The sequence below is a fragment of the Sphaerodactylus townsendi genome, linkage group LG06 (assembly GCF_021028975.2).
Source record: "Sphaerodactylus townsendi isolate TG3544 linkage group LG06, MPM_Stown_v2.3, whole genome shotgun sequence".
Taxonomy (NCBI): domain Eukaryota; kingdom Metazoa; phylum Chordata; class Lepidosauria; order Squamata; family Sphaerodactylidae; genus Sphaerodactylus; species Sphaerodactylus townsendi.
The window spans coordinates 49,537,146-49,564,683 of NC_059430.1; the positions used below are offsets into that span (position 1 = coordinate 49,537,146).

At 39.5% G+C, this 27,538-nt stretch overlaps 1 protein-coding gene across 1 annotated transcript; it reads left to right on the top strand.

Moving 5' to 3' along the window:
- Positions 1-6,950: 6,950 nt before the first annotated feature.
- On the top strand, positions 6,951-27,165 carry POC1B (POC1 centriolar protein B). The gene is made up of 12 exons (XM_048501552.1): positions 6,951-7,036; positions 7,163-7,269; positions 9,154-9,238; positions 11,302-11,473; positions 12,174-12,353; positions 13,479-13,586; positions 14,643-14,758; positions 16,614-16,747; positions 18,172-18,240; positions 18,582-18,734; positions 25,115-25,195; positions 27,109-27,165. The coding sequence occupies exons 2-12, from the start codon at positions 7,255-7,257 to the stop codon at positions 27,163-27,165; spliced, it is 1,170 nt and encodes a 389-aa protein (XP_048357509.1). The 5' UTR covers positions 6,951-7,036; positions 7,163-7,254.
- The last annotated feature ends 373 nt before the right edge of the window (positions 27,166-27,538 follow it).

A 27,538-nucleotide genomic window follows, 5' to 3' on the forward strand; every position in this document is an offset into this window, starting at 1 on the left:
ACAGGTATTTTAGTTTAAAAGATAACTAGAAGAAGGCACAATGTATAAGCTACAAAGGCATTATATGCTCTCTTCATGGACAGCAGATTCCATATTGGAATGTTAAACATGTATACAAGAATTGTCATTCATTAATGTTATATATTGTCCTGTATGTACTAAATAAAGCCTAATCTGAAAACAAATTTCACTTATTCCAAAAGAGGGGGAAAAACTTCCATTTTTAATGCTGTCCTAAACTTTCAGTTATTCCATTGGAAAAACTGAAAAGCCAGAGGTAAGATATTTTTTCTTGTATTTTTGTTCCTGGGTCTTCATTGATTATTACTGTTGATTATTAGGTCATCTCTAATTAGAGATGCCTTACCCATGTGTTAGGGAAACTCAGAATCCACAACTAAACAAAACAATCCCTCACAATGTTGTGTTTTCATTCAGATTTGCCACTGGTGATGCATGTTAAATGTATCTGTGCTGTCCTAACTGGGAACTGAGACGACGAGAGCAAGTTTGGGGTTGAACTCATGACAAAGCTGCAAGAGCATCTTATAGGACGTTTATGAATGCCTATGGTATGGCAGTGTGGGCCACAAAGAAGGTGTTTTAGGCAACCTCCACTGCTGCTAGCTCACACCCATCACAATTGTGTAAGGTAATTCAGTCTTGGCATCCCTCTCAGGATCTAAAAGAGTGACTGCACTGTTGGCTGTGAGGCTTTTGCAAGCATTTTTGTGGATAAAGCCTTGTCACTCCACCACAACCTCTAACAGTTGATACGGTAAGAAAACTGGAAACTCCTCTGCCGTCTTCAGGTCCATTTTTGGACCCCTTCAATCTGCTCTCCCAGGCTGATGTTCAAAAAGAGCTGGCAGTTGGGGAGTTGTCTTATGAAAAAAATTGGCTTGAAGGAAATTCAAAGAGTGGTTAACAGCTTGAATCCAAATTGGGACTCCGTAAAGCAATCTCAAGGCAACTTTAGCATTGAAAAATTTGAGGGCAGGAGGAATAAAAGAATGGCCACAGCTGTAGAAGTGTAATGCTGAAATCCTGTTGGATGTGGCTAGGAGGGCGGCCTTCCTATGGGATGCCCATCATAGGTTATAGGAGAATGAAAGGCCAAGGTATTTACAGCATTTAACCTGTTCAATTTGGGTGCTATCCATTGCCCATGTGAGCTTCTTAAAGCGCCTAGAGAAGACCCAAACCTTGCTTTTTTCCTTAATTAATTGTCAGTCTATTGGATTCACAGTAGTCCACACAGTGCTTCATTAAGCGTCTGAGGCCAACTCTGGATCAAGAGAGAAGGACAGAATCATCTGCATAGAGCAGAATTGAAACATGGGATGTTCCCAGTTTGGGGGTGTGACTGTTCACTGCTGAAAGAGCAGAGTGGAGGCCACTGAAAACTCTTATCAATATGCTGATGACACAGCTTTTCCTGTTGATGGAGGGCCAGCCAACCATGGTCCCCAATGTTTTGGCTTGGTATTTGGAGGTTGTGGCACAATGGCTGAGAAAGAGCAGACTGAAGTTAAATATATTGAATATGGAGGCCTTGTGGCTGGGGAGACAGGAGCCAGAGCAGGGGTTCCAACTGCCCAAATTGGATCGTGGTTTTAATATCTGCCTCTTCAGCCAAAAGCCTGGGTATGACTTTGGAGTTCTGTCTATCTATGGAGGTCCAGGTTGCACATATAGCCAAACTGGCCTTTTTCTATCCATCAGGCCCCTATCTGTCTCATTTGAACCTTGCCACAGTGATCCAAGCAATAGTCACCTCCAGGCTGGATTACTATAACTCACACTGTGCTGACCTACCCTTGAGTTTGCTCCAGAAACTTCACCTGGTTCAAGATGCGGCAGCAAGAGTCCTCACCTGGACTCCAGATGGTCTTCCAGATTTTGGATTCCAGATCGTCTTCAGGATTTTGATGTTAACCTGGTGGCCTTAATATCTTCAGGACCACATCTCCACATGCTGCCCATGGAGGGCCCTTTGCTATTCTGGTAACTTCTTGGTGGTTCCCAGCCCTGAGGATACTTGACTGGCAGAGCCCTATCTCTGACCTGGTGAAACTCCTTACCAGCTGCCATCAGGGTCCTCTGGGAACTCAATCAATTCCGCAGGGCCTGTGAGACAGAAATGTTCCACTGGGTCTTTGGTTGAGGCATCCATGGGTCGATATCCTACTGGCCTCCCAAGTTTTGTCTCCCTCTCCACTCCATCCTAATAGGATTGAATTATAATGGGACAGAGGTGATCATTTGAATCTAGGCTGCCTGAAATTGCCTTGGATATCTATTTTAGTCACCAACTTTTTAAATGAACTGTTTTATTTTACAGTTTTTATTCATATATTATTTTTTGGAATCTGTTTTTATGATTGATGTATTGGAAATCATGTATGTAAGTCACCCTGAGCCTGGTTTAGGCTGAGGATGGGGTATTAAATTTAATAAGATAAAAATAAATTTATTACATAACTATTCCTCTTGGGAAATCAACAAATATTTTGAGTGCAGCTATTATTTCTTTAATTTTTTCCACTTGAAATGGTTTGTTTGATATTCCTGATTAGCAGTTATTTTTTCCACTTTTTTGTTCTTTTGCTAACCATATTTCTTAGTAAATGTTGCCTTGAATCCTTGAGATTCTATATACATGTTTCTCTTGCTCAAAATCCGCATTACATTTTAAGCTGGATTTGTTTTTGGAAAATCACAGATGATGGTAGAAACTGATAATATATCTGTGGCTGATTCCGCACAGGCCAAAAACAGCGGTGTGAAAACAGTGTGAAAACAGTGTAAAAGGGTTTAAAATGGTGTAAAAGGGTTTACACCGTTTTCACACCGCTGTTTTTGTCCCATGCGGAATCAGCCTGTGCTTTTCAAATCTATGTTTGCCACTTTATTTGGGATTGTTATTAGGTTCAGATAATGACAACCAATCTTTGCTCAAGCTTAGAATAATTAAATTCACACATCAACTGTTTTTCTGGAAACACTTTTGCAATCAGGTGTACTGTAAGCAGCAGCAACGTCATAATCTCATCGAATTCATAATAATACTTTTTTTCTGGACTTCTCTGGACTGGTATTTCCATGAAAGTAAAGATGCACAGCAAATTTGGTATAATATATCAGTAACAACATTTGATCTAGAAAAATAGTTTCCACAGTAGGCAGTACTACCCTGAGGGGCAGTGGGATTCCCTAGGGGGGCACTAAGAGGAAAAAGGGCACCAGAGTCGGCCCCCATAGACCACATTGTTCACTTATTAATTATTTACCAGGCTAGAACTTAGATGCTGGCAAATGACAGTCCAAGTTTCTGTCTTCGCATAGTGTTGAAATCTAGTGCAACCATCAACATTTCTTTTACAAAGCTATAGTCAGACCAGTATACTGTATTCTGAGAAGCTGTTATCACTGTGTGTGTTTTTGTGTTATTTTTCATTTTTCACTTCATTTTTCATGTTATTTGTGTCATTTTTCAAATTTTTGTTGGCAAGCTCTTAACATGATAGTATTTATTTTCCTGTTACTGAACGATTATGAAGTGCACTTTTTAGCTTATTTTTGTCACAGTCCAACCAATATTAATATTTCTACGTTATGTAAGTGCAATGCTGTGGGTTTGGCTTCAACTGGAGTTTGAGAAGGATGTTTTGTTTTTGAGAGAGACAGCTGAAGGAGAGTTCTGAGGGAAAAGAGAGGGTTCTGAGGAGAAAAAAAGAGACAAGCCATCTGGGTCTGAAGGTAGAGACCAGAGCGACCTGAAAAAGAGCTTTAAGTGATCTGCAGCAACGCAAAATAAAAAAGTGCAACACGACCACAATCACAGAAAGCCATAAAATGACTGAAAATGTGGAAAATACATTGCGCAGCTCATGAAGGACAATGGAATTTGCATTACAAGTGGACAAATTTTGCCAGACAATTAATCTTTGCTTCCTAATGCTCTGCATTCATCCTAGAACAGTATTTTTCAGATGACACTCTCCACATGCATGCTCCAAGGGAGTCTGGGAGTCCTATAAGGACAGAGCCCTGCCATCTAGCAACATGAAACCAGAGCGCTCCCTGTTTTCTAGGTGTGCAAGGTCTGTTCACCTTGGAAAAGAGGCAACTGTTTCCCTACCTTTTGAAAGTGGGAACTTCATAGTGCTGCTGCCACCTGCAGTCATCTCCTTTACAGATCACCTCAGAGCCCTAGGCAGAAAACATGCTGTTGGTTGCTAGGACTGCATTGCTCAGCCCTCAGGGTTGACTAGCACCACAGTGGAACAGCCCTAATGCAGTTGTCATCGTTATTTCCTTTGTACAACTGAACTAACTGGCTTTCACTTTTGTTTTTTCCAATGCAGAGGATTTCAGGAGGGAGAAACAGAAGTCAATCTGTTTCCATATGCAGTGATAGCTAATGGCTGTTTTTAATTAAAGGTTTTGCATGCTGCTAGCGTTTTTCTGTTGCTTTAAGCAGTTCTGAAATATTTTCCATTCTGAATCCCATTTAACTAGAATATCTGGACATTAACCAGTAAGAAAATGTCCTGCTGCCCACTACAAAATTCCTTCCCAATCAAAGAGTTAGAGTGCTCCAAACTGTGATCAGGGTCATTTGAGTTGTGGTCTTGTAGAATAATCTACCCTCAGATATATGAATTTATAGACTATCCACATGCAGTACAAACATTTTTCAAAAAATTGCTTTTAAAAAATAGTTGATGAGGGTCAGTGCATTATTTGGAAGGTGGAAGCCTCCAATCACAACCAAAGTGATTGGTTGCTCGTTTTTTGAAAAGGCGCTGTCTAGAATGTGATGTGCTACTGTGCTTCCCCCAAAATAAGACAGTGTCTTATATTAATTTTTGCTTCCAAAGATGTGCTATGTCTTATTTTCAGGGGATGTCTTATTTTTCTGTGTTCTGTTCAATGGGCATGCTTCCAAATAAAAACTTTTAAACGTCTTACTTTCGGGGGATGCTTTATATTTAGCACTTCAGCAAAACCTCTACTACGTCTTATTTTCAGGGGATGTCTTATTTTCGGGGAAACAGGGTAGTTAGAGAAGTGTGGAATGTATAAAAGTAAGATTTTTTTCTGATAGGTAGCAAAGTGTGCAGTGTTAGTTCTATGTGTGTATATTAATTGAGGACAGGAACAGGGGTTTCTCATTCTAAATCAAATATATATTTTATTTATTAAGCAAACAGTCATTGCCTTTCTGTAGTAAATACACCCATCATGAGAAAAAATGCACTGTATTTTGCTTATTGTAATAAAATTGACAGCAGCTACAGCTAGCAGTGCTTAAGGCATTTAGAGCTGCACTATGGCCCCTTCCGCACATGCAGAATAATGCATTCAACCCACTTTCAATGCACTTTGCAGATGTGCAAAATAGCAAAATCAGATCCACGAATGTTACGCTGTGCAGTCTGATAGCAGGCAGATTTACTTGACAGTGCGTCTCCATTGTAGTGAAAGACCACTCACATGCTCTGTACTTCAAGCCATTCACTTTACTAAATAGTGCAGTAACTTACATCTGAATACATATGCATGCCACAGTTTACTTCAAAAGCAGGCTGGGACAGATACTTAACTGCACTGATGTTTTGAGTCTGTTATTGCATAGAAACAACAAATCAAATACTGACTTATGGCTTCAGCAATCAGGAACAAGGGTTATTTTTCTATGGTCTTTGTTCCCTGCCTGTTGGTTTAGCTCAACTTCAGTATCAGTATGTGTATTTTGTAGAACAGCCTAGGTAAATATATGTTGTCATATGACACTATTTGAAGCTAGAAAGGTAGGGTGATACATTCTGTGACTCATAATCAACAGCATCATGGTTCTGTTTATTTATTTGTTTATCATGTAAGCCAACTCAAATCATGGGAAAAGGTAGGATGTAAATAAAGCAATATAACCTCAAACAAAATCTCAACCTAATAAAATCCCTGGAACCAGAACTCCATTAAAGCTCCAGCGGACAAAGCAGCATTAAGGCAAGGAGGGTGCTCCCTCTCAGATCCTCAGGGAGCCCATTTCATGGAGTGAGAGCAACAACAGAAAACCACAGGCCGTGGTTGTCGATGCCAGGTACACTGCACTTACTGAAGGAACAAACGGGAGATGGCAATCCGAACACCACAAGTGACACACTGGAAAATATTTGGAGAGATGGTCCTTTGGATTTATTGACAGCAGCTACTGGCCGTGTAGAGGGTTAAAGGCCATATCCAACACCATGAATTGAATTCAAAAATAAGCTGGTACCCAGTAAAGTTGTTTTAAAACTGGCAAGTGTATTCCTGATGGTTTGCCCCTGACAATACTCAAGCTGCCACATTCTGACCCAGCTGAACCTTCTAGTTGTCCTCAAGTGCAACATGCAGCACATTACAGTAGTTCAAGCATGAAGTTACAAAATCGTGGGTGAGTGTGAAAAGACTTTCATGGGTACCCTGTCAAACAGCTGTTCATAGAGTAAGGTTGGGTCCTGCTCCTATCAATCACCAAATAGGGTCTGAGTCAACAGGAGAGAAGAAAGAGAGAGATGGACTGGAAACTGTTTCAGAGCTTGGTCCGAGAGTAAGCATTATAAAAAGCAGAATTTTTTCAGATTAGATTGGTACCCAGGGGATGATGGGAACTGTAGTCCATAACATCTGGAGGGCCGCGAGTTTGACACTTGTGTTCTAAATGATTCCACCAGCTACTATTAGGAAATACGTTCATTCCTTTTAAGTCACACCACTTGACAGCGGCGATCTTTACCCCCAAGTGCCAAACTCCGCGCTTGGTCGCCCACCTCTTCCTCCCACCCTCTTTGTGACGAGAGAGGAAAGTGACGTAATTCATTTCAGCAAAAGCCTCTAAACCTCTTTCCGACATGCGCAGACACACACATCCGGGTACCTACTGTTGCTAGGCAACACCTGCGCCGTCTAGTCGGCCACCGCAGAAAAGCGGTTTCTTTAAGACTGGGTCGAGTGCCTATTGTATGGATGCCCGAAATTGGGTGTGAGTGGCGGCTGGGGCCGAGATTCTCTCTCTCCCCTCCCGGAGCAACTTCTCCGTTTGGGTGAGGAGCGGTAAAGTTTGAGCTGACCTCCCAGAAACGGAAATTCGTTGTTTTCCTTTCTAAAGGAGCGTGATCGGGAATCGACTGAGGCGGTCTGAAGCGCGGCATTTTTGAGAGGGCTCGGAAGAGAACACGGCCACCAGGTCCCCAGACACGGATGGCGTCAGTACTGGTACGAGCTGGGAGAGGCTGCCTTCCCCTTCCATTTGTTGCTTTCCCTCCGTTTCCACAGGCTCCTGGCTAACCCAGGGTTAGTGAAGGGGGCCTTGCTGAGCCAAGACCCGCCCCCGCCTCTCAGGAGCCGCAACGTGCCCAGCGGTCCAATGAAAACCACAGGGTCTCCTGGCACCTTAAAGACTGGCACATTTATTGTGACAAAATGAAACAATCATCTTGTGGCATTCTGACGACTAGCAACGTTTCATTCTAGCATAAACTTTGGTAGACTAGAGCCCTCTTCTGCAGTGGTAGATTCATGAAGTGTTATCTCAGCCTGCAGGTTGTTTGTGCATAAGAGGGTACCAACCATGTGCACAGAGAGGGAGATGTTTTCTCTCAGCTGGAAGTGCTTCATCTGGTGAAATGGGATTGGGCTCACTAACACTTGTGATGTCATAGCCTGTCACTTAAAGACAGGTGTTAATTCTTGTTGTTTTGGTTGCAACATATTGCTGAACTTGTTTGCTTAAGATGTCCCACTTCTTGTATGAGATGTTCAATGAGGCATGTCAGAGGAGACTCAGAACTATTGGTCTGATGCTAATGTATGTTGTTCCTCTCCCCACTCCTCCTCCCAAATATCTGGTGGTGCAATCTTAGTCACCTTAATGAGTAGGGGAGCATTTTCCTAACATTTTTAATGCTGTTAAGGTCATGCTGGGGAGGAAATCACTGCTGAAGATTGAATGTATCATGGTCATAAGCATACTTATTTTTAAGTATGTTCACATCATGTATATGCATGCGACCAATTTATTTTGCCCAGATTGCAGTGCTTGCACAACAAAATTGTTATCTGGATTGTTTATTGTAAATTATTTGACTTGTACGAAGAAGATTTGTCATGGAAAAATTGCTACAGATTACAAATGGGCCATACAGTCTGTCTGCTTGGTGCATCCAGGAAAAAAAAAACAGGTGTCAAACCCTGGATTATGATCCAAATCAGATTAAGGTTAAGTAGCCTTTATTGGTAGATACATGGGTAAGAGGGAAAAAGCTGGTTCTGCCAGAACCTTCAGACAAACCCAGTATATCAACCCCCTTTTCTCCTCCTCCCTATCTCTCCTGTAATACTATCCCACACTACAGAAGGCTTGAAGTGCAGGAATGCAGATGAACCCAAGGTCAGAAGATTGAGATAAAGTGAGAGCCTCTTCTCAGGAAAACAAAAGTATTTTGGTCAAATTTGTGGAGCTCCCTTCCCCCCATCCTCCTCTGCTGGTTGCCAGGCTCCATCTAGCCTGACAACAGGCCAATGAATCCACCAAGTTTCACTGATTTATGTTAGTGGTAGTGAAGTTTGTTTGCAAATGTGCCATGATTTAGGAATGAAGGAATGTCACTCTAATTATGTACTAAGATGCAAATGCAACCCTTTTTGACATGCTGCCTTTGGATACCATAATTTTACTTCTGTTGATCTGGAGACTGGTACTCATTGGAGACATTGGCAGATTTATGAGCTTTGCTATGGCAAAGTTATGAGGCTCCTTGATTATATCCAGTTATATTGCAGGCTGACACCGTGGCACCCATGATTTACATTTGTTTGTTTATTTGATTTGGAACCTTTAATGTAGAATAATAATGTAGAATTAATGTTAAATAGTTTTCAATCAGGTATTGCACTTCATGTAAACTGCAAATCAAGCTGTGAGTTTACCTCAAGCTTTCAAAAGAATGTTCAGTGGATTAATAATTAATAATTTACCTACCAGAGAGGATTGTGCCACCTTAAAGACTGTTAATAAGATTTATTGTAGAATTATATTTATTGAAGCAATTTATTTATTGGTCAAGTATGTCTGTTTATAATTAAGTGCTCTTTTTTTAGGAGGATCCTATTTTGATCCGTTATTTTAAAGGCCACAAAGATGCAGTAACCTGTGTTGCCTTCAGTCCAAATACTAAAGTACTTGGTAAGTTTGTTGCTGAAGCACATATAAACAAAGGTTTCATGGAGTTCCTTATTGGAATTTCCATTGACAATTCTGTGTCAAAGTGAAAAAAAAAATTCCCTGGTGAAAACCTTTGTTGTGGAATCTTGTGAATGCTTTGTCCCATTGGAGTAAGTGTTAGAAAAAAGTAATACTTATTTGGAGTAAGTGTTCAGAAAAATCCAGTGCAGTTGTTTGGTGATCATATGGTGAACTTGGAGCTGTAATTAGGAAAGGAAAGGCTGTTAGGTTTAAGATGAAAAGAACTGGAATATACATTCAAGATTTAAATCTCTTTTGTCTTACTTTTAATTTGCCAGTTAGAAGAAGTACAACTTGCTTTCCATGGAGGTTAAGTATTGAATATTTGGCAGTTACTCTAAACATGGATGTCTGTTTTCTTATCTATAACGTAACTGGGGAAGTTACTGTGATGGACTTAGGACCCTCTGCAACCATGATCCAAAATAGCATTTAACAAAAGCCACCGATATAGCCTAGGTTGTGTATTTTAGCTGTCCTTGTGAGATATAGGTTACCTTCAAAGAACCTTTGGTTACTACAGAAAGTGTTAGTATGAATATTACTTCACTGACAAGAACAATGAACATAGTTTCAGAAAAGTAGTCATGTTGGTCGGCAGTAGAACTGCTAGATTCACGACCTGTAACACCTTAGAGACCAACAAGATATTCAGGGAATCTCTAAGGTACTACTGGACTTGAATCTAGCTGTTATTCATTGTGCACATTCACACATGAACACACATGAAGCTGCCGTATAATAAATCACAGTCCTCTGGGCCATCAGTATTGTCTACTTAGATGGACATTAACTCTCCAGGGTTTCAGGTGGAGGTCTTTCACATCACCTGCAACCTGTTCCTTACCTGAGATGCTGGGGATTAAACCTGGAATTTTCTGCATACCAAACAGGTGCTGTACCCTGAACCACAGTCTCTTTCTTCCATTATTACTGCCAGTTAATTTATGGTGTTGATCCTTCCCATATTCATATTTCTATGACTAGGATAAAATTATTTTGAGGCAGAGTTGGTTATAAGGTGAAACAGCTGTGTTTCAAGAGTAATTTGACTAACCAAAAATTTCCAGTTTCATTCATCTGTTGCTATAATTTTTGCAAGTGTTAAAATGGAATGCAAAATCTTGTTTAACCCAATTATAACACTATATATTATATGTAGCAAGACACCTCTTTTAATTCTTTCTCTAAAATCTAAATTCGTGAACTTAAGCAGATTATGAGAAGGAAGGCAGCAAGGGTTGTATCAGTGTTTGGCTCTTGTGGCCCTTTCTTACATGCCCACGTTAATGCCAAATGGCCACTTAGTGGTCAGGGAGAAATTTTTGTGCAGGCCAGATTGGCCAGGGATCCTGGAGGTTTTTTGCTATCTTCTGTGCATGGAACAGAGGTCATTGGAGGAGTGAAGGGGTAGTTGTAAATTTCATGCATTGTGAAGAAGGCTGGACTAGATGACCTTTAAGATAGCTTCCAACTTTGTATTTCTCTGTTTCTTATGTAGAAATCACTCTAGGCTTAGACTTCTGTGCTGAAATCTCTTGGAATTGCTTTTCAATTTAAGAATTCAGACAAGAGTGGAGATTTTTTGATAATGTTTTCTAATGGTTATTAAATGTAAGCAAACATCTTAATTTCTGAAAATTGTACAGATGTTATTTCCTTTTCTGATAGAATCCTGGATCTGGTAAAATTAGTTAAGACTAAAAATACTTGGTCATCTGCTTATCTATCTCTAGGGTTCTTGTGTCTTACTTCTGAGGAATTGATAGTTATATATCTTCTCCCTCCCTCATTTTTTTCCCCCTAGATTTCAGTCTGATGCAAATTGACATTTACATTAGGTTCAGCATTTTATTCGAACAATAACTCATGAATTGGCAGTAAAGAATCAAGACACATATCATATATAGAATAAAAACTTGACATGTCTTTTCATATGTGTGGATGCAGTGATCCTAGTACGTTGCTTTTGTAGTTAATAGCTTCATAACTATTTCTTGCAGCCACATCTTCTTTGGACAAGTTTCTTATGATATGGAATCTAAGACCAAATTCCAAAGCTTTCAGATTTGTAGGTCATACAGAAGGTGTAACCGGTGTAGAGTTTTCACCAGATGGACAGCTGGTAGCATCTGCTTCTCAAGACAGGACAGCCAGACTTTGGATTCCTTGTATGTAAGTATTACTAAGAAATAAAGTTTTCTGTTTCATTTATTTTTACATTAGTCCCATGTTGAAAGAGCCTTGGAGCATATCTCTGTTTCTCTGATATTTTCTGGCAGAAGGCATTCATGAAAAATATTTATATCAATTTTTCTGAATTTACCTGAGCGACACGTCTGATGTGTCCACCACAGTGTTTGTTGTGGATGCATCATTAGGTTAAATGAAGAAGAGAATGATCAGATAGCCTATGATCCTATAATAATCTGGGCAAGACTTTACAACTTTTACTGAAGAAGTGGATTTCATCCACAAAACAGTCAAAGAAACCAGGGGCTTGTCTGGATAGTGTTTGCATAAGGGACACTAGATCTTTCATGATCAATGGTCTACTCACATGTTTACATTGTTCAATCTATGTAAACTGTTTATAGATAGTTTATAGACACTTGCTAATACTGAGATATTCAATGGCCACAACACTTGTTAAACTATGTTCAGGATTGTAATGAGTATTATTGTAGCCCAGGTATAGTCATTTCCACTGTTAAAGAAAGAGACATGCTAACCTAGTCTGTTTCCTTTTGAAAATACAAACCATTTTTAAACTGGAAGTTGAGGAAAAGGTGAATTGAGCAGTAAACTTTTAATTTCTTTTTGCTGTTATTGTCAGACCAATGTAGAAGCAATTTTTATTTCACTTTGTTTACAGTCACGGTGAATCCACACCATTAAAAGGCCATACCGCATCAGTCCGCAGTGTGAATTTTTCACATGACAGCCAATTCCTAGTTACTGCTTCCAATGACAGATTGGTCAAAGTGTGGAGTGTATATAGTCAGAGTGTTTTGTTTACCTTATATCAGCACACTCACTGGGTCCGCTGTGCGAAGTAAGTTCCTATATTTATTATTTTCCCAGTCTGAAAAGTAGAAGCTTCCATTGTTGTCCTAGCAGATTTTTTTCTCTTTCTGAGGCCTGTTGCATTCCTCGATCTTCTAGTGGAAATATATTAAATGTGTGGAATATTCCTAAGATGACGATGGGTAAACATGAAGAAAAATGTATAAAGGGCGGAAAGGGGGACAGCATGAGTGCTGTAAAGCATAACTGAGTTACATTTATACTTTGACTCCAAAACATTTCTTTATGTTAATTAGGAGTAATTCCCTTTCCTTTTAGTGGAACTCACTATGTAGTAAGTATCCTTAGTAGTATAAACTGTCACCTTACTATTTGACATTATTTAATTTGTTTAAACTTATTTAATAAAGCACATGCTACTTTAGTTTCTGAATTTTTTAGAATAAATGCACCTGCCTTTGGTGGCTGCTGTTGAATTGTAGCAAGCAACTGGGTCAGCCAATGGTTGCTGCTAGGACTGGTCCTGTTGAGTCCATCCTGTTCCCTCCTACCTTTTACTGACAGAAACCAAGGCTTGATGTTTAGTAATATTGTTGTAGTTGCCTAGCAACCCCCCACAATGGTTACTGCAAAGGACATTGATTCATTAAATGGACATGTACTGTTTCTATTATTTGGGGGGAGGGGGGTAACTTTCCTTTTTTTTAGTTCAGATTTTTCTGGAAACCTGAGGCTTTCCCTAAGTTTGTAGAAAGAGCTGTCTTGACTGTCCATGGCTCCAGTCGCTGGATTTAAATATCCATAGATGGAGCCGTGTTGAGAAGTAGATATATTGATGATGAACTTTTAAAAATGTTAATGCAATGAATTCTTGGCTGCCATGTGAAGATAAACTGTGTTTAGAATGTATTTCCACTATTAAGTGGAGTTGGTCCCTTGAATGCAGCACCCAAATGCCTGTGAATGCAGCCAGATTTCTTCATTATGTGTGTTGCAGTGCTCCATATGTTTGTCTCTGATTCAGATGTTGTTGACGCACGGTGAAACAATTTATTTAAACGGATTTTAACAGTTTTTTAAAGGAGACTGTTATTTCTATATTCCAACACTAAATTATCTTTAAATTTGTAAACTGTTTACATTTCTTTTCTAGATATTCACCTGATGGAAGATTAATAGTATCTTGTAGTGAAGATAAAACTGTTAAGGTCTGGGATGTAAGAAACAGAATATGTGTTCATAGCATAATGGACCGTGATGGGTAATCTTCTTTCAAATGTGAAAATGGAGAAGTGTTTTAATGATGACTTCAGTTATTCTATAATTCCAGTTGATCTATTAGCAGGTTGTTATAAGAAAAATATTAGGCTGTTATGATTCATAAAAGAAAGATCTGAATAGTAACTGTTAGTACTCTGAATAAAAATAAATTCATTTCTAAAAGTTTGGGGGGTTTTTGATGCTAGACTTCAGTGTTACTTTTCTTCTAAATTTACACTGTTAATTTACTCCATTTTGCCATAAAACATTCCACAACTGGAATGAGTACTTTGAGCAGTTCTGTCTACAGCACTATGTCTTTTCAGGCTCTCCACAGTAGTATATATGGCTACATCCTGTTAGCAGTGGTTTATATTCCCTTTAATTCTGCATATATTCTTTCATTTCTTGTCTTCCAGAGTTAAAATATAAAAGGCCTAACAGCTCAATCCAGAGGGGGGGAGCTGAAGGGAGTTGTGGAGGTGGCATGACTGAAGTTAGCCAGATTTCCCCCCCCCCCCCGACTTTCACTCCAGGTGTGCTGCTGTCCTGGACCTACGCCACCCTTTTATTTGACATAGGTCCATGGAGCCCTATGGAGGGCTTTCCAGTGACAGGGAGGGTTTTTTGTCTTTTTTTCCTTCCCACATACTGAAAAGCCCTCTGAAGGTGGCAGGGTGGCACAACAGCAGCGCTATCCCCTCCTGCCTGCACCTCTGGATTGGGCTGCCTGTCTCAAGACTGCATAGCACCAAACTGTGGTTGGCACCTTAGGAAAGAGACATATGGTTTTGTGTTGCTTTTTGTTCAATGATCAATTCAATTAGTTACTTCCTCTGTAGCTTAGCAAAACATTTGTTGCTGTTCCAGACTCTCAAATAATGAGGAATAGATAAGTATATTGGTAATTGTGACTGTGTTTATGTGAAGCAAAATGTAATTATATTTGTCATTTCTGTACTGACAGTCACAAATTCCATTCTGTAAGAATGAAATGTTAAGACAAGTAGATGCCACTGCTCCTAAACAATAACACCTTCTTTCTGTTCTCTTGTAGATTTGCAAACTATGTTGACTTTAATCCTGATGGTACATGCTTAGCTTGTGCAGGTTCTGATCACACAGTGAAAATATGGGACATTCGAACAAACAAGTTATTGCAAAATCATCAAGGTAACTGTTTGTATGGCTCAAGATTACAAAACCTCTTCATAATTACTTTAAGAGCTGATGAGGTAAAGGCTAAGACCATGGGATGCTTTCCCTTTCAGATCTTCTTTTTGCCATGCATTCAGAGGGTAAATTTGTATGTATGTTATGCACCATCAAGTCACTTCGACTTACAGTGAGCTATGAATTAACTTTCTTCAAAATGTCCAGTCATTAACAGCCTTGAAGGCTATGGCTTCCTTTATTGAGTTAATCCATCTCATGTTGGGTCTTCCAGTTTTCCTACTGCTTTCAACTTTTTAATCATTTTTGTCTTTTTCAGCAAGTGTTGTCTTCTCATGATGTGACCAAAGTAAAATAGACTCAGTTTAGTCATTTTAGCTTCTAAGAAGAATTCAGACTTGGTTTGATCTAGAACCCGCTGATTTGCCTTTTTGGTCATTCATAGTATTTATAACCAACCCCCCTCCCCACCCACCCACACACCACATTTTAAATTAATCAAATTTTCCCGTCGACTTCCTTCATTGTCCACTGTTCACATCCACACATAGTGATAGGGAATATCTTTGTATGAACTATCCTGGTCTTGGTCTCCAGTGACACTTCCTTTCACTTAAGGATCTTTTCTAATGGGTTCTGTGTGGTTTCCGGGCTGTATGGCCGTGTTCTAGCAGCATTCTCTCCTGATGCTCCTGTTCTAGCAGCATTCTCAGCCTGCATCTGTGGCTAGCATCTTCAGAGGATCTTTTCTAACGTTTTCATGGATGCCCTTCCAAATCTTAATCTCCCTCTGATTTCTTGGTTGCAGTCTCTCTGGGGAAGATAGTATCAGGAAAGCAGCCATGCTGTTCTGTAGTAGAAGAGCTAGATTCAAGTCTAGTAGCACCTCGGACACCAAGAAGGTTTCAGGGCATAAACTTTTGTCAAAGTTTGTCTGGTATCTTACAACAGATTTTTCTTACAATTTAGTTGGCTTCTTATGATCTTTGTTCATGTGCAGTAACTTTTCCACTGCGAGGCTTGCCTTATTATCTCATGCTTTCTCTTTCTGGAACTGTTCTTTTTTCCTGTTCAAAAGCTTCTACTCACCAGCCTCCATTTGCACAACAAATCTTACTTCAGGTAAACTGGCATCATCCACCTATGTTACAAAGTCAGAGCAAACAAACTATATCCTCCAAAGAAGTGGGCAGTTTCTGCATCCATGTGTCCTGCCAAGGTCACATCAAATATTGTGTAAAAAAACTTGCCTGCAATTGTGAAGTCTATCCAAGTGAACAATTTGTGAGCTGTTATCTTGGCAAAAGTCTGGAAGAAAGTTTTAGACTGAGCAAAGTGTGAAGCTGTAGTCTCTTATTTGTTTTAAATTTAAGTCTTTATAAGAACATACAATTGGAAAGCTTGCTTTAGTATTTTAAAAGATTGGTGGAAACTGTTTGTGTGCAGTCCTATTTATGAACACATAGCCCTGTTGTAGGCAGGAGGCTGAACATATGTAATTCTATTTAAACTGGCTATTCAGAAGTCTCAGGCAATTCTTTAGAGAATACATTTATATGTCATTGAAACAGAAGCTCTTCTGGACTATTTTCTATGATGCTGTACAGCATTAGGTGAGCATTCTCCACTTGTGAGACCAAAAGATAGTTGAAAAGACAACCTAAGGATAACTGAGATGGCCTGTGGGCCAAAATGACTAGAGACAGACGAGTAGAAAATCACTAAGACAAGCAAAGAGCTAAAAGCCAAAAAGCTGTTGCTTATAAAATTATTTAGGATGCAAATATTATGATTATGGAGAATATTTGGTATGTTTTTGCATCAAATACTGATTTTTTAAAAAAATTCTTATCAGTCCACAGAGCTGCAGTTAATTACACAGCTTTCCATCCTTCTGGTAACAATCTCATCACAGCCTCCACTGATGGTACCGTTAAGATAATTGATCTTTTAGGAGGAAGGCTCTTGTACACACTTCATGGACATGAGGTAGCATGCTGTTAGTTCTCGTATCCTGTTCTTGGGCCTTGCTGTCAAGCATCACTATGTATTATTATTTTTCTACACTAAGATATAATGTCTGTGTGGTGTGTGCAGTGTGTTTGTGTGTGCAGTGGGAATATATCAGATGGGTACATTATACATGCAGCATTTGCTTACTCTGTGAATCTGGAATTTTTAATAAAAAACCTTCTTACTACATTTTATATGTAAGGATAAAGCTAATATGACTCACTGCCTTTAGTTTATTGCTCATATTTGACAGCACAACATTCTTTGTGCAAGTAAAATATTATAGATCATCAGTTTAAGTTAAAGTATCAGAAATGGCTTGTCTTACCCTGATTATTGTTTCTAATGCCATGCTATAATGCCTCACCAGCCAATGAGGCTATTGGTGTTGTTCAGACACTTATTCATAACTAAAATGTGGTAATCTGTTATTACTGGTAAAATTTGATACTGTGTACAAGTTGAAGAGCATCCTTAGATTGTAGTTTCACTTTTCTTGTGCAGCCCAAGGTATAAAAAGGCCCTTTTGTGAGCAGAAGACACCTTCTGCATGTTCATTCTGACCACTGCTGTATCCAGGGGTTGGCAGCATGTATAGTTCAGAAATGGTGGGTGAATTTAAATGTGGTAGGTTGTTTCCTTTGCTCAGGACAGTGGCATTGTAATTTTGTTGCCAGCATAGACTTTCCAAATGGCTAACCAACAGATTGTTTTGCCCAAATGGTTGAATAAGTTACAAGTTATGCCATTTTTAGGGGCTATCCTGTTTTTCTTCACTTTGAATTATTAAGCCATTCCTTACAGGTATGTCAAGAATCCATTTCATGGCTTGACACATTTATTTATTCATAATAAACTTTTATTTAAATAAAGAAATGTAAATAAAGAAATCGGTGGTTGATCCACCAAAAATAGTGATCTCCCCCCACCCCAATCCTACAACAGGGAAACCCACCAGGATAGTGGCAACAAGGAGAAATGCTTCTCTAGCAGCAATATAGTATGGGTCTTTTAAGGCCCCAATTCAACTGCAACAACAGCTTCCAAACCTGCCAGAATGACAACAGCAAAGAGGCAGAATGCTGCAACAGCAGTAACACAGTATGAGCCCCCATTTCAATCCCAGCCAACAACTGCAAGCAGTTTAGTCAGGCAAGGGCAACAGGAGAGGGAAAGAGACTGCAAGTGCAGCCTAAGATTTCCCTGAGATCTCACAATGTCCCCCTCCCCTTTCCAGGTTTGAGGTTCTATAAGCCCAAACAGGACAGAAAAGGGTGTTATGGATAAAGCAATGACTAGGAAGGGCATTGTGCAAGAAGATAGAGAATCCAAGGGTATTGGAGGTAGAAGAATGCATAAAAAAGAAAATAGCTAATTTTTATCTGTTTTCCTCCCCCCAGGGACCTGTCCTCTCTGTAACCTTTGCAAAAGGTGGGGAAACATTTGCCTCTGGTGGCATAGATGCACAGGTTTGTTAAAACGTTTCAATTGTTTTTCGGAGATATGTGGATTAAAGTATCTTTTAATAAATAAAAAATAAAACCACAATTCTTGGGTGCTTTTACAAAGATGACTTCACTCTGGTTATCTTTTGTTTCTCAAAAGTCTTGTTAGAATTATAATTTGTACTTTTTTTGCATGTCTTGTATTCTTGCTAGGTAATTTGTTAATGTCATTGTGTTTTTCAGGTTAGTACATTCAAGATGCTTAAAATTAACATACCCCATAACTAAATAAAGTGATTTATGTTGCTTTTTAAATTAAATATACATTTCAGCACACTTAAATATACATTTATGTCTTGTTACAGGTATTGTTATGGAAAACTAATTTTGATGTATTTGAATATAAAAAAGTTCTTAAAAAGCATATGCGGAGGATACACATTGATGAACCTCCTCACCTTCTTGATATTTACCCTCGATCTCCTCATCACCATGATGTAAAACGACAGTCAGTTGAGGTAAACAATTAACAGTGTATCTAATTATCATCTGAGGATACTTAAATCTGGGGCTAGAGCCATAATTAACAAGGCATATCTTCCTACAATCCTGGAAAACTCCCCAAGTTTGCAGAAAAAATTGAAATCTAAAAAAGGCAAACATACACCAGGGGATTGAAAAACTCCAAACAATGAAAGAAGTGCCTGTAGCTTTAAATAAATACCATATATACTAGTGTATAAGTTGACCCGCATAGAAGTCGAGGCACCTAATTTTACCACAAAAAACTGGGAAAACTTATTGACTTGCGTACAAGTCGAGGGTGGGAAATGCAGCAGCTACTGGTAAATTTCAAAAATAAAAATAGATACCAATAAATTACATTAATTGAGGCATCAGTAGGTTAAATGATTTTGAATATTTATTTCAAAGAAAAACAGTAAACTAGCTCTGTAAGCCCTGAGTCTCCCTTTAAATCCACTCGGGGCGGTGGGGTGTGAAATAAAGGGAGAATCTGGGGAGAATTTGAGGGTGCCTGTCAGGGGAGGAATGTTTATGTTAGCAGTACCAAAATTTCAGAGTATCTTTAGGAGACACTTCTGATGATACCACCCAGGTTTGGTGAAGTTTGGTTCAGGGGGTCCAAAGTTATGGACCCGCAAAAAGGTAGCCCCATCTACTATTAGCTCCCATTGGAAACAATGGGGGATGGGGCACCCCCTGAACCAAACTTCACCAAACCTGGCTGGTATCATCAGGAGTGTCACCTGATGATACCCTGAAATTTTGGTGCCGCTAGCCCAGGGGTAGGGAACCTGCGGCTCTCCAGATGTTCAGGAACTACAATTCCCATCAGCCCCTTCCAGCATGGCCAATGAAGGCTGATAGATTATAGTTCCCAGGCTATCTGGAGAAACCCATGGAGATTCGCATTAACCAAAAACTGCTCCCCCTGGCGGCTAACAAAGTAAAAACTCTAAAATATTTTTAAAAATACCTCACTCGCGTATAAGAACATAAGAACATAAGAACAAGCCAGCTGGATCAGACCAGAGTCCATCTAGTCCAGCTCTCTGCTACTCGCAGTGGCCCACCAGGTGCCTTTGGGAGTTCACATGCAGGAGGTGAAAGCAATGGCCTTCTGCGGCTGTTGCTCCCGAGCACCTGGACTGTTAAGGCATTTGCAATCTCAGATCAAAGAGGATCAAGATTGGTAGCCATAAATTGACTTCTCCTCCATAAATCTGTCCAAGCCCCTTTTAAAGCTATCCAGGTTAGTGGCCATCACCACCTCCTGTGGCAGCATATTCCAAACACCAATCACACGTTGCGTGAAGAAGTGTTTCCTTTTATTAGTTCTAATTCTTCCCCCCAGCATTTTCAATGAATGCCCCCTGGTTCTAGTATTGTGAGAAGAGAAAAATTTCTCTCTGTCAACATTTTCTACCCCATGCATAATTTTATAGACTTCAATCATATCCCCCCTCAGACGTCTCCACTCCAAACTAAAGAGTCCCAAACGCTGCAGCCTTTCCTCATAAGGAAGGTGCTCCAGTCCCTCAATCATCCCTCGTTGCCCTTCTCTGCACTTTTTTCTATCTCTTCAATATCCTTTTTGAGATGTGGTGACAGAACTGAACACAGTACTCCAAGTGTGAAATTCGCACCACGTCTTATAAGGGGCATGACAAATCTTTGCAGTTTTATTATCAATTCCTTTTCCTGATTATCCCCAGCATAGAGTTTGCCTTTCACAGCTGCCATACATTGAGTTGACATTCCCATGGAACTATCAACTAAGGCAGCCCAAATCCCCTTTCCTGGTCTGTGACTGATAGCACTGACCCTGTAGCGTGTATGTGAGTTTGGATTTTTTGCCCCTATGTGCATCACTTTGCATTTTGCTACATTGAACTGCGTTTGCCATTGCTTAGCCCACTCACCCTAATTTATCAAGGTCGGCTTGGAGCTCCCTGTAGAAATCCTTTGTGGTTCTCCACCACCCTACATAATTTGGTATCATCATCTGCAAACTTGGCCTGCAGCTACCCACCCTACTTCCAGGAGTCATTTATGAATAGGTTAAAGAGCACTGAGGTCCCAATACAGATCCTTGGGGACACCACTCCCACATCTCTCCATTGTGAGAATTTCCCATTTACACCCACTCTTTGCTTCCTGTTTTTCCAACCAGTTTTTTAATCAATCCATAGGAGGACTTCCCCTCTTATTTCCTTCATTGCTGAGTTTTCTCAATGAGTCTCTGGTTGAGGAACTTTGTCAAAAGAAACCTTTTGCCGGAGAATCCAAGTGGGCAGTATGTCCACTGGTTCCCCTTATCCCACATGCCTATTTACATCCCTCAAAAGGAACTCTAGTAAGTTTGTAAGACAGGATTTGCCTCTGCACCAAGAGCCATTGCAATGACTCTCTTTCTCAGCGAGTTTTGCTTTTGTACATGTTTTATAATTTTATCTTTAATGACGAAGGATTCTACTAATTTACCAGGAACAGATGTCAAGCCCCAGCTGGCCTGTAATTTCGGGTCCCCCCTAAGATCCTTTCTTAAAGATTGGTGTGACATTCAAAGCCATCTTCCAGTCTTCAGGGGATGGAGCCTGATTTCAAAGGATAGAAGTTGCATGATTAAAATTGAGAACATCAACAATTTCATCGCTTAAGGAAGGCTCTTTAAGAACTCTTACGATTGAAGATACAATCTGGGCCAGGGGATTTGGTAGCATTCCAGTTTATCAATGGCTTGCCAGAACTTCTTCCTTGTCTACCACTATCTTCCGTTAGTTCCTCGGATTAAGCCTCCTAGAAGCTTGGTTCAGGTGCAGGAATTTTTCCTCACCTCCTCTTGGAGTTAGAACCAGATGCAAAAGAATTCATTCAGCTTTTCTGCGAATCTCTCCTGTCTCGTCTTTTAGCACACCCTTTGTTCCTTTGTCATCTAGCGGGCCTACCGCTTCCCTTGCTGGCTTCCTGCTTTTGCAGTGTAGCCTTGAAGGAAGACTGTTTGTTTGCTGGTTTTACGATGTTCACAGCCATCGTCGCACGTTCCTCATAATCCTTTTGCCTCACTTATCAGCTAATTCTTGCTTCTCTTTTGCCACCATTTGTACGTTCTCTCTGGTATTCTTTACATCAGTTAAGTTGGACTTCCTTCCATTTTTTCTAAAAGACATCTTTTTTTCCTAATAATTTCCTCAGCGTTCCCTTGTTAACCATGGTGGCTTTCTTTTTTTGGACTGAAGTGGCTGCACTTTCCTAACCATGTGGAGACACATTTCCAGTTAATGAGACTTTTACCCAAGACTGTGTTTTTAAATAACACTCCAAGCATCTTGGACATTTTTTTGACTCTCTTGATTTTTCCCTTTTCAACTTCCTGCGCACTCATCCCCTCATCTTTGAGAAATTTTCCCTTTCTGAAGGCGAATGTAGCTACATTAGTAGTTGCTCACTTGTTCTCAATGCAGGAGATACTGAATCTGACAGCATTGTGGTGCGGCTGTTCCCTATCGGCTCAACAACAGCTGACTTCCAGCTTTGGCACCAGGTCCTGGGTCCCACATAGAATTAGATCTAGGATCACCTCTCCCCTGGTTGGTTCTACAACCATCTGCTCTAAGCCACAGTCATTTAGCATATCCAGGAATGTTCTCTCCTTACTATGACCTGAACATGCATTTTTCCAGTATAAGTTGAGGGGGGCTTTTTTAGCACAAAAAATGTGCTGAAATATTCGACTTATATGTGAGTATATACGGTAAATATCTTCCATGATTGTTAGTTGTCAACCAAAACAATTTTGCTAGAATTCCAAGCCTGGTTTCTGTCAGTGAAAGGTAAGAGGGGCTGGGAGGGCAGTGCCCTTTCCAGGCCTGTTTTGGCCTTTGAGAGAAGACTCATTGCCACCTGTGCCACCAGTAATCACTGGGCCAGGCAATTTGATACTTTGTGACTTTCATGACTCATGAAGGCCCTGCTGCCTACTACTGTTCAACAGCAGCCACCCCACAAAAGTCAATGAGCGATTGTATCTAGAGTTTCCGACTAGTGTCTGGGAGTCCCAAGTTTGAATTATCATTCTACCATGAAAGCTTAGTAGGTGATTGATGCGGTTGTTGTGAGGATAAAATGGAGAAGAAGGAAATGCTTTGAACTGCTTTTGGTCCCCGTGGTGGAGAAAGGCAGGGCATAAATGAAGCAAAGAAATAATAAATGTAGATGAAAATGTAGGGCAGATAAAATGTATTGTGGTGGGTGGGAAGGAGACAAAGAATTAGAGGAAGATGAGGGCATGCGGGGTGCAAAGAGCAGGAAAAGAGGAAATAGCATGAGAAAGACTATACAAAGGAAAATGAGTCCTTGTAGGAAATAGTGGGGAAGGGGCAAATGAGATGAGGTACAAGTAATAGCCTATTATCATTCATTACACTTAAAGTTAATTTTATTTTTTCACAATAACAGTTCATTTTTGTATTTAGTGCAAATATCAAACAGGTTGATTTTATTGTTGTAATTAAAATTGATTCATCAAAAATGCTTGACCAGTTTTTGGGGAGCAGTCAAACAGTTGACCTTTTTTGGTGGAATATTAAAACAAATAATGTTATATGTTACCATGTCAGCAAATGATTAGAGGAGATACTGAAGACTAGTAATAATTGCAGTTTCTTAGGATTCATATTAATGTCACTGTATCTTTATGCATAACGATGTATTCCAATGCATTTTATAACTGTAGATGCTCTCTACAGGCATTTGAAATTGATCTTCCTTGTTCTGCAAACTCACACTAGATGGCACTAAAATTTAAGAACAGTTAGTGTGCTGGAAATCAGCATGGTTCAAAATAAGATTTTCAAACTGAATTCCTTTTTAAATATTGAAAATATATTCTATATTGTAATTGTTGCTTTGTAAGGACAACAAACGATCGTTGGCTGAACGGAAATTTGCTTAAGGAACAAGTTTACTGTCATAGGCAAATAATTTCCCCACTGAATTCCCTAATCTCTTTGTACCTAACTGCCTCTATCGACTTACTTTAACATCTTGTGAGTTGGTAATTGCTGCCCTCAAGTTTACAGATGTATTTTCATTTTGATTGTAAACTAGTTTTATTATGTCCTTTCACTATGTTTTGTATTTAAACAATAAGCTTCTTTGATGGCCCTGATTGGACAGAAAGGTAGACTATAAATTTTGTAAGCAAACAAATAAAATGTGTTTGAGACTATGATTTGGCAGCTTCAGCCAATATAACATGCCTTACACCACTTCCTATCAGGTGTGGGAGCACATTTAACTGCTTTTGTGGCTACTCAGATACTTCTAGTCCCAAAACAAATTACCTTTAAATATCCTTTTTGGGACCCCTCTTGTTTTTCCATCATACCTGCTTAAAGTGCCATCTATGAAAGAAATTAACACAATGACAGAGAAAGAGAGGAGCTCCTAAGCAATTGGCCCACTGTTATGTCAATTCTTAAGGACGTGCACACCTGCTCAGAGTCATTGGTGTAAAAATAGGTAAGGTGTATTTGTTGTAGCAGGCTTTTTTGCCATCAACTCACATGTGATTTACAGTGACGCCTGGTGGAGTTTTTTGTCAAGTCATGAGGTATTCAGAGGTGCTTTGCCATTGCCTAAGTTCTCATCACAACCCTGGTATTCCTTGAGGTTTCCTATCCAAATACTTGCCAGGCTTGACCTTGCTTAGCTTCTGAGATCTGTCTAGCCTGGGCTTTCCATATCAGGGCAGAAGGCTTAATAGAGTAAATGAATACGTTAATGTGTTGGAGTTTACATCTTCACATTTACTATGATTGCATTTAAGATAACATCTTGTAGTGAAGTTTCAGATTACTTTTTTGTGATGAACGCTATTTTGACTACTAAAAGTAGCTAAAGATGTATTCTTTTAATCTATTAAGTTTTTCCACAAAGATTTTTTTTCCTGCTATAAAGTGGCACAAAGTTTCTCATCCTTTTTTTGTGTGGTTTGTACTTCAAGCTGCACTCGTCCCATTTTCTCTGGTAGCCATAAGGAGCAGAGCTGATCTGTGTATTGTCCTCCAAATATTCTCAGTGCAAGATCCAGATTTTTTTCACCTTCCATCGCATCATCTGCACTGCAAGGATTTTTGGGCATTTTGTTCTTACATTGACACAGCCAGAATCCCACTAGTTGAGATTAGTGCAAGGGCTTACAAAGACTGAACATGCACCTAGAGATAGTTCCAATCATCCTGGTGTAATCCAAATCATACACTATATGAAAGTTCTGTTCAGTATCTGGGTGGTTTTTTTTTAAGTTCTGTTCAATATCTGGGGTTTTTTTAAAGATAAGTATAGTAATTTACTCAAATCTGGTTTTCAACAGATAAATCCTAGCTATGATGTAACTGATATGCGAACATTTGACCCAACTGTCATAGATATTAACTCTTCATCTACTTCTCAGGTAAGTTTTCCAGAGGGCAAACTATATTACAAACTAAATATTAGTGCTGCCTATTATTTTTATCCAGAGCATTACAGGACTGTTTGCATGCTAATATGCTGTTGGCTTATAGTGCTAGCACAGTCTTTGTACATGACAGATTATTCCTTTAATTGCAGCCACATTAGAAGAAAACTCTGTGCTTATATTATGGTGACTTGTGCCAAAAAGATTTCCCTACATTTTGTTTGCATAGTTTTTGTTAGTCCCTCCAGGGCAACTGATTGGCTGCTATAGGCCAAACTAGATGTGACAGTGTCCTCATGGGTGGCATGAAGATGCTGTCACCATTTTAAAGTTAGTTTTATCTGTGAGGGCCAGATCCTGATCAGACCTGCAGTGCAGAAGGATGAGGTGGTCTTCCCCCTCCCCCTCCCCCCCTCCAAATACCTTATCAAGCTCCAAAGAAAGCCATACTAAGCTCTGTGGAGCTGATCAAGTGTTTCTGCATTTTCCAATTACAGTAAATTACATATATAAATACATTTCCATTCATTCAACAATTCAAACAAAACCCATAGGTTGTGCATTTTCTTTTAAGTCACTTCAACACTGCAATTAATCTTGTATCAGTACATTTATGTAATAAATCAACATACAACTTGTAAATATTGTAAAATAGTCCTGCACATTTAGTGGGAATATTTATCTGGTATATGGATTAATTTGGTATATTGTACAATACACTTGCCATTGCAGTATTTATATGCAGCGTCTTTGGTATTTTGAATCATACATTGCTTGAATCATACATTGCATTCCATTGCATAAGACCATTTATACTAGTTTTTGTAATTTGCAGCCAGAGATTTTGCCAAAACATATGTAGGGGATCCAATGGCACTCACAGTGGGTCTGAGCGGAGTGGAGTCCTTGTGGATTTTTGGGAGTCCGTAAAGTCTAGGAGGGAGAGCTTCAGATTTGCATAGATGTTGGTGTGTGCTAATTGAGGAGTTCTTAATCAATAGTTCTGTAAATTTTCTTTGTTATATTTAAAATAGATGCATATTGTTTTCAAATGTTCTTATTTCTTTGTCAATCTGGAGTCACTTGCATGTAAACGTTGTATGGTAGCATTTTTATTTTGAAAAAATAGTTTTAGTAAGCCAAGGAATGTACTGAATTCTGAGCATCTCCTTTTAGGAATATCTTCACAGTGAACTTATTGTGAAATGTGCTTTTTTCTTAAATGTATTTTGTTGTGCCGGTACAGTTCATAGGGCTTAAAAGAAACAAAACACTTGTGGATAATTAAACAGTGATTCACTTCATCCTGTTTTAATATCGGTGGTTCTCCAAACCTCAGTCAATGAGGGCCCTTTCCCCAAGCCTGCTGCCTGAGATCCTTTCAGCTGAGATGCCCCAGGAGACTTTATGCATGCCAGGCATGTGCTCTACCATAGAGCTGTTTCCTCAGGGGCTGATCATAATTCAAATGTTGAGGGTTAGCTGTGCAATTGTTTTTGTATCTGTATCAGTAATCACAAAATCATCTAAGAAGCCATCAAGTTGGATTCTAGAAAACAGTTCTGTGATGTACAGAAAACAAGGGAGTATAAATGAGCAGGAAGCTGAATTTCCTTCCAACTCTGAAAAATTAGTTGTCTGTCTATTAAGCAGAGTTCATAAATTAACTTTTATAAGTTTTCTTTTCCTTTTCTTTTTTAATGGGGAGATCTCTTCCTTCTGAGCAATGTTGCTGAGTTAACTTCATGACTTGTTGCTGTGTTGTTAAAGCAGCAAGGACAAAAGCCACTACTCAGTGAATTATAGGTAGTATCTGGACCACTTTTTTGAGTGAAGCTGCAGGATATTTTTCTGTGCCTACAACTAGGAAATATTTTTAGACAAAAATGTGTTTCTTGTAAAAACAGGTAGTACTTCAGTATATGTTACTGCAACAGCTTGCCATGGCATTGCTAAATCACTGAAAAGAGTTTTAACTTTAACACTTTCTCAACCAGAACTGTAGAAAATGTGCCCTGAAGTTGTAAAAATAATGCAATCTTGTATTCTCCAGTAGTCTTCAGGGGGTGCTTTGTGTGAATTGTAGTTGTATTAACACATCTCTGTGTTTGTGGAATTGAGACATAAGCAATACCAGTATTGTTTCTTGCCTGTAACTTTCTGCAGTAGTTTACCTGTGAACAATGACCTCATGTGTCCATCACCAATTTTAGCCTCTCCTCCCCCCAATCCCCCCTCCCACTCATTGCTGCGTATCAAAGCTGTGTCTCTCATTTTCACAGCTGACTCTGAGGCATGTGGAAAATTCATGGTAGTTATCAGCCCACACATCCACTA

What these genes read in the sequence shown, in the direction of transcription:
- POC1B (XM_048501552.1), top strand. An exon ending in CACTGGGTCCGCTGTGCGAA is followed by an intron (nt 12,354 to 13,478) that starts GTAAGTTCCTAT and finishes TTTCTTTTCTAG; the next exon opens with ATATTCACCTGATGGAAGAT. An exon ending in GTTATTGCAAAATCATCAAG is followed by an intron (nt 14,759 to 16,613) that starts GTAACTGTTTGT and finishes AATTCTTATCAG; the next exon opens with TCCACAGAGCTGCAGTTAAT.